The sequence below is a fragment of the Girardinichthys multiradiatus genome, chromosome 1 (assembly GCF_021462225.1).
Source record: "Girardinichthys multiradiatus isolate DD_20200921_A chromosome 1, DD_fGirMul_XY1, whole genome shotgun sequence".
Taxonomy (NCBI): domain Eukaryota; kingdom Metazoa; phylum Chordata; class Actinopteri; order Cyprinodontiformes; family Goodeidae; genus Girardinichthys; species Girardinichthys multiradiatus.
In genome coordinates this window covers 23,183,858-23,198,541 of record NC_061794.1, presented here as the reverse complement: position 1 = coordinate 23,198,541, position 14,684 = coordinate 23,183,858, and the positions used below count along the sequence as shown (strand labels likewise).

At 39.9% G+C, this 14,684-nt stretch overlaps 1 protein-coding gene across 2 annotated transcripts; it reads left to right on the top strand.

Annotated features, from left to right (window-relative positions):
- Window positions 1-1,048: 1,048 nt before the first annotated feature.
- On the top strand, window positions 1,049-10,918 carry adora1b (adenosine A1 receptor b). Of its 2 annotated transcripts, none has more exons than XM_047372325.1 (2): window positions 1,049-1,891; window positions 9,091-10,918. In XM_047372325.1, the coding sequence occupies exons 1-2, from the start codon at window positions 1,551-1,553 to the stop codon at window positions 9,872-9,874; spliced, it is 1,125 nt and encodes a 374-aa protein (XP_047228281.1). In that variant the 5' UTR covers window positions 1,049-1,550; the 3' UTR covers window positions 9,875-10,918. The 2 variants fall into 2 exon arrangements, with proteins under 2 accessions (XP_047228281.1, XP_047228363.1); XM_047372407.1 differs by lacking the exon at window positions 1,049-1,891 and adding an exon at window positions 6,244-6,296.
- The last annotated feature ends 3,766 nt before the right edge of the window (window positions 10,919-14,684 follow it).

Sequence of the window (14,684 nt, the reverse complement as noted above, 5' to 3'; positions counted from 1 at the left end):
TTTTAGTTGAGATCCTTTTTGTCTTCCCACCATGCAGCGAGTTGGATGGCAAAAAGAATCGCCGCAATGAGTGACATCTTGGGGATTACTAAGTCTCTCTGACATTTATCAGACTTTCCCTACATTCCCAGTGGTTGTTTGTACCGTACCTTAAAAGTAAACATGAAGAGCTGAATAAACTATACTGGGACTGTAACTGGAATTGCGTTTCTGGTCAGCTGACACTAGGACTGAAATCTTCAACAACAACAAAATCCACGTGGGTTTTAGTCCACCTGGAGGATGAAAGTGTGGGAAAAGCACATCATGCCCACTGTTAAATACAGTGGGGGTCTGTGACGCTGCAGGACAGTTTCACTTTCAAAGACCCTAGGACCCTGTTAGAGTGTAAGGCTTCATGAACCTTTTGAAATACTAGAATATTTTGCATAAAAATCTTTCATCGAAAAACGGAAAAAGGTCATAAGTGGATCTGTCAGCAGTGATGATCTGTTGGACTTAGCTTGAATTTTGCATCTCAATGTTGTCTTAGGAATCTATATATAGTTGTGTTTGTAATTAAGTCATTCTTTTGTGTTTGTTTTTCACACGTGTATGTCCCATCAGTGTACAACATTTGACATAGAGTGGACATATTCTACATCAGAATGACCATGGTATGCCTTTACCTGAAAAATATGAAGCTCATCTGCAAATGTTGATGTCTTGGCTAAGAATAAAAATAAAAAATAGATTCTAAAATCTCAAACATAATGTTTGTACTTTGACTTAATATGTGTCGACAGTTTTACCCACCCTGATCAAAATGGTTTCGCTTCACCTGTTTATTTATTTTAGTTTTATAGAAACTGTGTAACACTTGTACTTGTCGAAACTTGTGGGAATAAAACATCCTCGGGGAGGAAACGGCAGTCCTATTTGGGATGGTCCCGCAGAAAGCTATAAATTTCTTAAATGACAAAAAAATGGACCAATCAACCCCCAAAGGTTGCTAATGAATCCGCCCATTCATATGGGGAAAAGAAGCTGATTAAGCCGGTTCTGTTGAACAGATATGAAAGGAAATCTAAATGAAACAATTTAATGGAACTGCAGGGTTGCTCCTAATAATAATAATAAAAAATAAAAAAACAGAAGAAAAAAACACACAGAGAGAGGGAGAGAGATATGGGCGACAGAGAGCGCATCCGTCTGCGCAGGAGCTGCGTCTGTGCGCGCTTTCCTGAGAAAAAGGCGCAGGCGGCGATGCTGGTAAAACGTGTTTTGTCGAATTGAAAGACGCAGGCTGACAAACACCAAGCGCACTCTTGAAGAAACCGTGGGAAGGTGGGAACAGTGGGAAGGATGCTGCGCTTAGGACAGACTGTTGTAGCCTGCCAAGTAGAGGGGAGGCAAGGACCGGAGCGGAAGCGACCTACTGCAGCCGATGGACAAAAGCACCTGCTTCAGAGGAAGACTCCGCATTATTTTCTGCATCTTTACTTTGTTTAATAAATAGATTTGTCGCTCAAGATTTATATCCGGAATCTAGCGTGGGAAATAAGGGCGCCATGAAACTGGGGGACTCATCAACGCCGCTGCTCTACATAGGCATGGAGGTGCTGATAGCTGTCGCCTCTGTGATCGGTAATGTGATGGTGGTTTGGGCGGTGAAAATTAATAAGTCTCTGCGAGACACCACGTTTTGCTTTGTTGTGTCCCTGGCTGTGGCGGATATTGCAGTAGGAGCGCTCGTCATCCCACTGGCCATCACGGTCAGCATCGGACTTCAGACTCACTTTTACAGCTGTCTGCTCGGGACGTGCACCATGCTGGTGTTGACGCAAAGTTCAATCCTGGCCCTGCTGGCCATCGCGATTGACCGCTATCTCAGGGTCAAGATCCCGACCAGGTAATGTTTTTTCTCAAAGCGCACGGGAAGGACGGGGATCGGGGCAGGTTTACGTGGGATCATAGTTTGCTCCATGTAGGAAGGTGGTGGTGATGACATCTTCACGCAAAGCAGAGGTCAGAGCTACTACAGCTTTTTGAGAATCGATTTGCACTGGGATTATGTTTCACTTCAGACTACTATGTTTAGCTCCACATTTGAGTGGATCTGGCTCACCAGAAGATTCATAAAAACAACAGGAGCATGCTTTCCCTCAGCTTTCCCTTTATACCTGTGTTGTTTAGTCGCATCTTTAGTTTAAGGGGGCCTTGCAAAAGTACAGTACTGATACCCATTGAACACTACAACCACAACCCTCTGTGTGTTTCATTAGTTTTTCTATATGATGAGACAAAACAAAGTAGTGCGTAATTATGAATTGACAGGGGAAGGAAACATGAGTACCATTTTTTAAATGAATACAAAGCTTAGAAATGTGGCGTGCGTGTGTTTTTTCCCCCTAGGTTAATACTTTGTAAAGCCATCTTTTGCTCCAGTTGCATCTACACGTCTGTTTGGATATGTCTTTACAAGCTTTGCACATCTAGAAACAGATTTTGTTTGCCCGTTCTTCTTTGCTTAAAAGCTCAGATTAGATGGGGAGCCTAAATGAACATTTCTTTTAGGTTTATTGCCACAGATTCTCAACGTAATATACATCTGGACTTTGACTGGGCCATTCAGACACGTGGATTACATTGCAGCTCTGGCTCTGTGTTTAGGGTTGTTGTCCTGCTAGAAAATGAACCTCTGCCCCATTATCCACTAACAGGTTTTCCTGATTGCCTTCATTTAGCTTCATCCATCTTCCCAATTAATCTGACCAGCTTCCGTGTCGCTGTTTTAGAAATATATCCCTACAGTTGATGCTGCGAACACTGTGGGGATGGCGTAATCAGGGTGATGTGCAATATTAGTTTTCAGCCAGACATAGCATGTTAAATGTAGTCCAGAAAGTTCAGTTTTTGTCTCATGTGACTTTCTTCCACAATTGCTGTTTCTCCTACCTTGTTTTTCATAAACTGAAATTGAATTTTTTAAGGCTTTCTTTCTTTTCTTCCTTGCCTCTCTCTTCCACAAAGGCCATTTCAGGGGTCCTTTATTAATAGTTGTCCTGTTAACAGGTTCTTCCACCTGAGTTGTATATCTCTGCAGCTCCTCCAGTTACCTTGGGGCCTCTTGGCTTCTCTGATTAATGTTCTCCCCATACCGCCTGTCAGTTCTAGTCTCAGGTATTTACCAGACTCAAACAGGGTTTCTTCCAGTTGTGCCCTGTGTTTAGAACATCCCAGTGAACTTTACTGGTTTCCTAGTCACGGCTAAAGAAAGCAACATGATGCTGCCACCTCTGTGTATGGTAGGGATGTTGTGTTCAATGTAGACATCCATGTCTACGTAGATTCACAGTTTTGCCAGTTTTTCATAACCAAACACTGAGATTGAAGTGCATACATACTCAGTTTACTCTGTTAACTAGATAGGTGGCTTTTGAAGGAAATTATGGGACTGAAAACTTTCACAAGACACTGTAGGCTGAATGCCTGTAGTTGTAATGGTGGAACCAGAACAGTCTGGAATGATGATAATGAGCTGATAAGATAAACCAATCTAAATGTTGTGATTTATTATCAGACATTACCTAAATAATAGCCAGTGGCTCATTACATTACTCTTGGTTAGGATTTATCTGTTAGCGTCTTTTTGCTTTCAGCAATCCGAAATCCTCTGAATTGTGGTTACAGCGAAATATATTTTACAGAGAAGTGTAGCTCATTATATACTCATCTTAAATTTGTTTTGATAAATGGGAACAAATTAAAACACAGATAGACATATATCATATTTTTTTGCAACTTTTCCTTTTTAGTTGTGCTAAGGCTTGTAGCTTGAGATACTTTTATTAATTTCCATTTCCAAAATCCAGAAATACACTGCACAGAACAAGTACTGGCTCACTTTTTAATCAACGTATAAAATCAGTTGTCAGTTAAACGTCTTGAATATTGATCTGGTCAGTTCAGTGGTAGAGGGGGTGGTTAATCAGTATCAGCTGTTGTGGTGTTGAGGAAAATAAGAACAGGTGCACTAAAGGGGTAACAAGGAGACGAAGGTTTGCTGTGTCTCCCAGCACAGTCTCAGGAACATGGAGGAGATACCAGGAGATATGCAGTTACTCTAGGAGAGCTGGACAGGGCCATTGGATGTCTTTAATCCATCATCAGAACTGGTATCTGGTCCTTTGTGAAAGGAGGAACAGGACATGCACTGCTAGAGCTCTACAGAGTGACCTCCAGTGGGCCACTGGTGTGAATGTCTCTGACCAAACTATTAGAAACAGACTTCATGAGGGTGGCCTGAGGGTCTTATGTCTTCTAGTAGGCACTGTGCTCACTGCCCGGCACTGTGGAGCTTCACTGGCATCTGCCAGAGAACACCAGAATTTACAGGCTTGGCACTGGTGCCCTGTTCTCTTGACAGATTAAAACAGGTTCACTCTGACCTCATGTGACAGACATGAAATGGTCTGGAGAAGCTGAACATTATGCTGCCTGCATCATTATTCAGCATGATCAGTTTGGTGGTGGTCAGTGTTGGTCTGGGGAGGCATATCCATGAAGGCGAGCACAGACCCGTGCAGGAAAAATAATGGCAACCCTGACTACCAATAGGTATTGGGATGAAATCTTAGACCCAATGTTGGACCCTTCACTGGAATAGTGGGTCCTGAGTTCCTCCTGATGCATGATGAAGCCTGGCCTCATGTGGCAAGAGTATGCAGGCAGTTCCTGGAGGATGAAGGAATCGATACCATTGACTGGTCTCCATGCTCCCCTGACCTAAGTCCAAAAGAAAATCTTTGGGACATCATGTTCAGGTCCATCCAACACCACTAGGTTGCACCTCAGACTATCCAGGTTATCAGTGATGCCCTGATCAGGATCTGGGAGGAGATACTTTAGGACACCATCCACCATCTCATTAGAAGCTTGCCCTGACATTGTCAGGCATGCATACAAGCCAGTGGGTGCTATACAAACTACTGGGTACCATTTTGAGTTGCTCCAGTGACATTGGAACAAACTGGACTGCCGGATCGGTTTTTCAGTTTAAATTTCTAGGTGACTTCAGATTAAGTCTGCTGTGCGTTGATAATTTTTATTTTCACTAAATGATGTGGCTTCCTTTTGTTTCTAAAACATTACCCATTCCATATCAGCATAGATATCTGGCATGATTTGTTTTTTCAAATTGAGATCTGATGTGTTTGGAAAGTGTTCCTTTAATTTATTCATCAATGTATGTAACAAAGCATGAAATTGAAAAGAGTGGCAACAGGGCTGTCAATCCTTCACCAATATTATGCGATTTAAATATTCAATCAATGCAAATCTTTTATTTATGAGAATGATGCTGTTGAACAAACTGTCTCATGTAACTCTGCTTTGCTGACGCAACTCAACACATATGTCCCCTAAACCATACTAAACACAGCACATGGCACCAGTGACAGTCGGGCTAAACTACAGGGTCCAGTTTAGCTCTGGCTCCTTTATAGCAAAGGTCAGCTTGCTGTGATGCAAACATTTCCTCATAAGACATTGTGAATATCAAAGTAATCTAAATGTGATCCAGTTACTGTCCTGCATGCTTTCTAACATTGAGGTGGATCACCACTTCCTCTCACTCCTGATTGTTTATTTCCTCCTAGTGTTGTTGTCATCGCCTCCTCGTTCTTAGCTCCTTTTGATTATTGTTGCTCTCGTAATTATGACTTAGTATGGTTTCTTCTGTGTTATTATTATTATTATGTGCTCTGTTTTCCTTGGGTTCCTTAGTTTCCCGTTTTATATATCGGTGTTTATTTATGTTTTGGTATTTGTTCTTTTTAGATTTTACTAGTCTTATTTTCTATATGTTTGTTTCTTTTCTATTTGTAGTCCTTTCTCGTTTTGTTCCTCTAGTTTAGCTTTATTCTCCGGCCCTTCTGGTTAGGTTGTGTTTACTTATTGTTTACATTTTGTTTGTTTACATTCTAGTCCTCATGTTCTCTGCTTCCCTTCCAGTCTATTCAGTCAGTGTGGTTTCGGTTTGGTTACTTTGTACTCAGGGTTTCTTTATGGTTTTGCTAGTTCTTAGGTTGTCGTGTTAATCAGTCCCTTTCCTCATGCTTTAGTTTGATTAGGTTCACCTGCTCCCTCTGCCTCCCTGCCTCCTTGTCTCACCTATGCTTAGTTCCTTTGATTACCTGCCTTTGTTCTCCCTCAGTATATTAGTTGGTTTTGTTTCATTGTCGTTAGCTGGTTCCTCTCGTTCACAATTCTCTGCACTACCCTCGTCCATGCTATGAGTTCTTGCAGTGTCTAATGTAAGTTTTTGGATCTGACTCAGGTTAGTACCTGCAGTGTTTTTGTTTTGGTATTGTTTGAATAAAGCTGAAGACTATTCGAAATGCTGCTGCCAAGCTCTTGTCTGCGCTTTGGTCCACCCACAAACCCACCGTGACATCAAGTATAAAAAAGCAATAGGATGAAGTTGAATAATTTGACTTTCAAGGGCTAATTTGGACTGCAATGTTTGCGTTTAGCAGCTTTGGGTTTAAATTATTCAACCCAAGGACAGTGCTCGAAGAAACAACGTAAGATTTAATTATGTTGAACTAGGAAAAAAAAAACTTGTCTGAGTACTTTACAGCCATGTCTAGTATTATTAACAACCAATACAAGAAAATACCATTAGGCTGTAAAGTTTAAAGATAAAATTTGCAATCATTTGATCTCTGCTGTGGAACAAACCAGAAAGTTAGACAGAAAAACCCACAGTGGTCATTTATTGTCAAAAGGTGAGACAATCCTACCACCAGAACCTGACAGAAAATATCTGTCAGAGACGGTTAATAAGGGGAAAATGTTTGCACTCTGACAAAACAGCCACAATGGATTTTTGACACAGTTTTTAAATCAACACCACCATTTATGTTAAAAGGCTATAGACACAGAGACAGCAGAGATGTCAGGAATAACCAATTAGTATTGAATTACAGGCACGTGTGTGGGATAGGATCACAGCAGTGGAACAGCTGGGATTAGATGTAATTTTGGATGAAATCTACTGTGACGGAAAAACACCGCATTAAATAATTTAGTTCCTTAATAAAAATTTTCACATATTTATGTCTAATCTTATTATTTTTTTTGGAAAGAAAAAGTGGTTCAATTGCACTTACACAATAAACAATAATCTTACTCAAAAAACAAAAGATATTGATAACAATTCTAACTGTGGAAAAAGTAAGGACACCCTTCCACCTAATAGCTAGTGTTAACAGGTTTGGTTGAAATAATTTCAGTAAGACACACAGTAGCCATCTACCATTCTCTGACATGTCTGAAGAAATGTGCCCCTCTGCTTACTTTCAATTTGTGTGTTTTCTTGCATGTACACACCAAACACCACTCCTATGAGATTCAGATCTGGGCATTGCTCAGCCCAGAACTTTCCTCTCATGATCTAGAGGTGTTTGGGTTTTGACTTTCTTTTGTGTGTGTATTTTAATTATCCCCCTGTTGTTAGGGTGTTTCGGTCTTGCCTTCTTCATGTCCCTGTGCTCATTATTGTTAGTTGTTGTCCATATTAGTCTATTGTTTTGTGTTTAGCTTCGTAGTTTATGCTTGTGTCCTGTACTTTTGGATTTTTGTCTCTTAGATCTGTTTGTCTTTCCCCCAGATCTTTAGTTCCCTTGTATCTCTGTTCAGTTCCAGTCATGTTTACTAGTCTCCCACCCTCAGCCGCACCCACCATGCCTTCAAGTAGATTCCGCTCACCTGCACCGCCTCATTTACTCCATAGTTTGGACGTGTTCCTTCATCCATATATGCTCGCTGTCAGTTATTTTGCCTGTTATTTCCCTGTGTCACTGCCTGTTTCTGCTTCCATGCTCAATGTCCTGTAATCCTCGTAACATCATGTCACATAGTCAGTTTTTACCTTCTGATTTCATTAAGTGCTTCAATTCATCATGCTGCTCCTGAGATCCTTTCTGCACTTGGGTCCATTACCAAACCACTCCTTAAAATCAGAATAATTTCCTAATTCTGAGCCAATTGATCAGTTTACTGGTTTTGTTTATGCCATTCTCATTTTTCAGGCTCCTGTTTTGCTTCTGATTGATTTCTTTTATAATGGACTCACCATTTTCCTCAAGTACCCTTTGATACAAGATAGAAATTATGGTGGATTATTATTATTATTGGTGAGCTAATCAGATCCTGCTGCAGGAAAGCAACCCCAAACATTGATGCTGTGGTCATTTCCAATGAATGGTGTGTTTTGTTCACACCAAATGTGTCTATTGTTCTCATGTCCAAATAATGAAATCTTATCAGTTTAAATAATATTATTTTAGCAGTCTTGGTCTTTGTCTGCACTCTGTATGGCAAATGTCAGTGATTTTTAATTCTTGTGAGACCTCTTTAAATCCCTTATCAGACTCATCAACTGCAACAATCTTCGTTTTGAAGGCCTCAGACAAACATTTCAATCTCACTATGATGTTCTCTCTTACTTCAACAGTCAGAAACACACCAAACTAAATGTCTGAGGTTAAAACAAGGCAAATCTCTATCAAAATGTTGAGTAATGAGGTTCTTATTAGACATACAGCCCACCCTATGAAACACACTGGCTTTCATAGGGTGGGCTATGCTTTCACAAGACTATAGATGTGTTGGCATTTAAATGTTTCACTTTGTTAAAGTAAGACAAAAAAAAACCAAAAACAAATGTTTAGATAAAACATACTGCAGGGGCTGCAATGGAAAGGTGGTGCTTTAAAGTATAAATTCAGGGGGTCCTAAATGGATGTTAAAGGGATACTACATTTTTATGAAATGTTAATGAAAAATTATATGTTTAATGAATTAGAACCCTAATAATATGCATTGAACTTTGTAGTTATAAAGTGATAAAACTGAAAAATTTGTATTACCCGCATAAGTCTTACACTATGAGTTAGTGGGGTAAAGACAGCACAATCAAATCAATTACAATCACAAATGAGAAATAATTATTCTAACAAGAACAAATTTGTGTAAAAGAAGACATGCATGTCCCAACAGTGCTTCAATAAAAATATACTGACATATTATTGTGTTTTCCTGCAGGTACAAGCGGGTGGTGACCTCTCGGCGGGCTGGCCTGGCTGTGGTGATATGCTGGACGGTGGCGTTCATTGTGGGACTGACACCCATGTTGGGCTGGAACAATCTGAAGCACCTCCAGCAGAACGGCACAATCGGCTCGAACCTCGTCATCACCTGCCAGTTTGAAAATGTAATCAGTATGGACTACATGGTTTACTTCAACTTCTTTGGCTGTGTGCTCCCGCCACTGCTGCTCATGCTGGTCATATACGTGGAGATCTTTTACATGATTCACAAGCAACTTAACAAGAAAATGACCTCCAGCTACTCAGACCCCAACAAGTACTACGACAAAGAGTTGAATCTTGCCAAATCTCTGGTTCTGGTGCTTGTTCTGTTTGCCATTAGCTGGCTTCCTCTTCATATAATCAACTGTATCACACTCTTCTGCCCCCAGTGCAACAATCCAATGGTTCTGCTCTACATCGCCATTCTGCTCACTCACGGCAACTCCGCTGTAAACCCAGTCATCTATGCTTTTCGCATCAAAAAGTTTCGCATGACATTTCAGAAAATCTGGCAGCAGTACGTCTGCTGCAAGGAGACACTGGTGCTGGACTTCCAGCAAAGTGACAGAAAAGACATGCCCAATCTGCAGCCCGCTCATGTGGGGGACTTTAAATCTTATCCTCCACTAGAGCTGCAACTGCAGCAGGCTCCACTGGAGCTCCAGGACGAGCAGAGGCTTAAAACACCTCAGCAAACGTATAAACTTCACCCTTTCATGGAGCAGAACGCAGCCTGAGCAAAGGAGAAAATCAGATGGTTAAAGAAGTAACCTCTTGTTCACAAGTAGTGGCTCTCCTAATTTGAATGTATTTTGATGGGAATCATGGACTGCAGCACAGGGCTGTGAAGCCTCTGTTATGAGCAACATGGGTCTCTGGAAGACAATTCATCATTCCTCAGGAAGAGCATACAAGCATAAAACAATGCAGGAAATATACTAAGAAGCCTGCAACAATGAAAGTCTATTTGATTGTGTGTTCATCTTAGTAACATACTGAGACCACGAAGCATTAACTGTTTTATGCTTATTGGTGAAAGAGTTTGTGTGAACATTAGAAAATGTGCAATATGTTATTGTGGTTTTTCAGTATCGAAACCTTTGTTACAACTTGCCTGAACATTTCTACATCCAATAGAGCAGGGCAATCGTACAACTTTAATACTCTTCATATTTTGACTCTGGCTATACAAATACGAATGTAATTGTGTAAATATGAGACTACATTCAGCTGTGAATACAGAACTAATCTTCAGGGTCTAAATTGCACAACAATTGTGTGCAGGATAGAATACTGTAATAATGAGGCGAAGAAAATGTTTTATAAGCAGTTACTGTCTCTCCTCTGGAGCTCAGGCCTTAGGTGATCCAACCACAGTTTTTCCATTGCAGAAGATATGGACGGGGATACAAAAAAGCACAGAGAGGTTTTAAAATTTTAAAAGCCACATGCAGGACACTTGTAGCAGCTCATGGGGGAAAACACAAGATGCTTTTAGATCTCATGTTTGTTCAGCCTCCATGTCAATATGTTGTGAGTGCAAAGTTTTCTTATCTCCTTTTCATCATTGCTTCATGAACATTTACCATCACCGAATGTGGCTTTCATGGCCTTGTTCAAACATTTAACCAACACTGGGTCAATTCTAAAATGTCAACCAGAAGATTGTGAGTATTCCCTAACCTGTAAGCTTATTTTGTTTTTGCATATTGCCAAACTGAAGCATCTTTACATTGATAATTAAACTATATCCAATGCCTCTTAAACACACTGTATGAGAATGCAAAGCTGTTTGTCTTTTGTGAAGACTCAGAGTTCTAGCCACAACTCTTTAATCTCGCACTTAAAAGGATAGTTCAGGGTTTTTGAAGTAAGTTTTGTTAAAAGTTTATAAGTAATTAGCATCTTACCTACAGTTGCTAATACACTTGGCACTCATTTTGTATGAATTCAGATTAGCTGTAAGCTAGCAGCTAATTCAAGATGGACAAAACGGGTTGTTCCTCTCTTGATTAAAACAGCTCCAGTTTAGAAAATGCTATAGAGGTTTATGGATGTTATTATATAACCTTTAAACCATTGCCATGTTTGCATTGGGAGGTTATTTACAGAAAGCTGATTATAACATCTACGGAAATGGAGGTTGGAGTCAGTGCGCCACAAATGATCCTCCTACAAGAAAAACATACTGAGAACAATACAATACATGTAAAACGTTTAGGATCAGAGAAACTACCTAATGGAAAGGTAAGACAGTGTTTAAAACACAAAATTAGCATTTACTTAAAACTGGTCTAATATATTTCTACTAGTTATGTCAGAGGCTGAATCCAATGGCTAGCCCAAGATGGCCCACAGCAGACTTATGGCACCCTAAAACAACTCAAAATCTGAAACATTCTTCTGAAAATGCTGTTTAATGAAATCTTAACACATCATTATGCTTGCATTGTGAAGTTATTTACACAGAAGGTAATGAGTATTTACATGGAAAATGAAGATGAGGGGCGGAGCATCACCAATATTGTTCCTGCGTAAAACGCATACTGAGAACAGAAAATGATAAGCAATTCTGGTTTGAGTAACTACCCAATAAGAAAGTATGCAATTCAAAAATGTGTTATATAGCATTCAATTAAAGCACGATAATATTTTTACCTTTCACACATTTTTTAATTGAACAGTTGCTCTGACCAGAAACTGCTCAGTATGTGTTGAACACATACTGAGGACATATTGTGGTTGAAAAACGTTGAGAATCCACTTCCTTGTCTATATTATCATCAGCTTGTGGGTAAATAACCACATGATGCAAATGTGACATGATGCAAACAGTTTTAGAGTTAGAAAACAGCATTGGGCAAACTTCTTTGACATTTTTGAGAGTGAAGACTGTAGACGTCTGCTTTGATCCTGGTCCCTCTCTTGTAACCTTATAATAGAACCTCACCCGAACAATCCCTTTAAGCTCATCATTATATCTGTTTGTTATAAACACTTTAGTTTTCAGTAGGAAGATAAAAAGAACATTTTGATTCCTTGAAGGCTGAGGAAAGAAACCTCAATGCACTCTTTACAAATGAAAGGCAATAAAACGTGTCATTTTAGATACCATGGTTGTAAACTAAAGCTGATTAGCATAAGGAAATATAATTTGAAGGAAAGGTCATGCAGATAGGAATGTGTTCTATTCATTTGCAGAGTAAATTATGTTAAATAGCAGCCTTGGCAAGCCACAAATTGCACATCCATGAAAATACAAAATGTCATATTATTCAGTTCATTATGTTCTCACAGCATCTGTAGCATTATGAAACATTTCAGCGGTGGGTTTAGATAATACAATTGTTTTCCTCAAAATGAAAATCTAGTCTTTATAACAGAATGTCGCCTCAAAAAAACAAAAGCATAATTCTTTAAAAAAAAAAAAAAAAGCTAAGAAAAATACAGTACAGACCAAAGGTTTGGACACACCTTCTCATTCAAAGAGTTTTCTTTATTTTCATGACTATGAATATTGTATATTCTAGGTTCTTCAAAGTAGCCACCTTTTGCTTTGATTACTGCTCCTCACACTCTTGGTATTCTGTTGATGAGCTTCAAGAGGTAGTCACCTGAAATGGTTTTCCAACAGTCTTGAAGGAGTTCCCAGAGATGCTTAGCACTTGTTGGCCCTTTTGCCTTCACTCTGCAATCCAGCTCACCCCAAACCATCTTGATTGGGTTCAGGTCCGGTGACTGTGGAGGCCAGGTCATCTGGCGCAGCACCCCATCACTCTCCTTCTTGGTCAAATAGCCCTTACACAGCCTGGAGGTGTGTTTGGGGTCATTGTCCTGTTGAAAAATAAATGATGCTCCAACTAAACACAAACTGGACGGAATAGCATGTAGCTGCAAGATGCTGTGGTAGCCATGCTGGTTCAGTATGCCTTCAATTTTGAATAAATCCCCAACAGTGTCACCAGCAAAGCACCCCCACACCATCATACCTCCTCCTCCATGCTTCACGGTGGGAACCAGGCATGTAGAGTCCATCCGTTCACCTCTTCTGCGCCGCACAAAGACACGGTGGTTGGAACCAAAGATCTCAAACTTGGACTCATCCTTGTGTTCTTTAGCCCAAACAAGTCTCTTCTGCTTGTTGCCTGTCCTCAGCAGTGGTTTCCTAGCAGCTATTTTACCATGAAGGCCTGATTCACACAGTCTCCTCTTAACAGTTGTTCTAGAGATGTGTCTGCTGCTAGAACTCTGTGTGGTATTGACCTGTTCTCTAATCTGAGCTGCTGTTAACTTGCGATTTCTGAGGCTGGTGACTTGGATAAACTTATCGTCCGCAGCAGAGGTGACTCTTGGTCTTCCTTTCCTGGGGCGGTCCTCATGTGAGCCAGTTTCTTTGTAGCACTTCATGGTTTTTGCGACTGCACTTGGGGACACTTTCCCAAGTTTCCAAGTAATGATGGCCACTTGTTTTTCTTTACTTAGCTGCTTTTTTCTTGCCATAATACAAATTCTAACAGTCTATTCAGTAGGACTATCAGCTGTGTACTGTATCCACCTCATGCACAACACAACTAATGGTCCCAACCCCATTTATAAGGCTTGAAATCCCACTTATTAAACCTGACAGGGCACACCTGTGAAGTGAAAACCATTTCAGGTGACTTCCTTTTGAAGCTCATCAACAGAATGCCAAGAGTGTGCAGAGCAGTAATCAAAGCAAAAGGTGGCTACTTTGAAAAACCTAGAATATAAGACATATTTTCAGTTGTTTCACACTTTTTTGTTCAGTATATAATTCCACATGTGTTAATTCATAGTTTTGATGCCTTCAGTGTGAAGCTACAATATTCATAGTCATGAAAATAAAGAAAACTCTTTGAATGAGAATGTGTGTCCAATCTTTTGGTCTGTACTGTAGATTTGTTAGACAGTGGATGAAATTATATTGTGTGAAATTCTGCATTCTGCAAAATAACTGCAGTCACATATGCACGCATGTGGTTCTTCCGCTGAAACAAAGAGGATCTTCTGAAAAAACCCACAATGTAAAAGAAAAAGTTCACATTTATGATTATCAGGTGTTTAGATGCAGATTTGTTGCTTTCATCTGCATTATGCAAAAACAAAAACAGGCTGTTATTTTTGAAGTAAGAGTAAGAGTAAACTAAATACAATTTAATATTAAATAGATTAAACTGCACAAAGAATCTAAATTAAATCTGTATGTTGTTACACATTTTTGGTTGTGGATATAAGTGGCTGTTCGCAAACTAAGTTAAAAGCATGGAGTGCTATCCACATTTATTGGCACCCCTGGTAAAGAGGCGAAAATGATGAATTCAGTATATTTTGGATAGCAAATCTGCTGAATCACTGGGGTTTGTGGAAGAGGTCACCAGATTCCATCTTAAATGGTCTGGTGAGGTCAACAATAACTGACACGAAAACAAGTTCATACAGATTTTGCAAGAGAAGCAGGCCCACAGTATTACAGATCCACCACCATACTTAGCAGTGGACAGGATGTTCTTTTTAAAATATTCATCT

Excerpts from the sequence above, each read along its gene's own strand:
- adora1b (XM_047372325.1), top strand. The coding sequence starts at position 1,551 with ATGAAACTGGGGGACTCATCAACGCCGCTGCTCTACATAGGCATGGAG. Across the intron at positions 1,892-9,090 it reads AGGGTCAAGATCCCGACCAG|GTACAAGCGGGTGGTGACCT; the intron begins GTAATGTTTTTT and ends GTTTTCCTGCAG.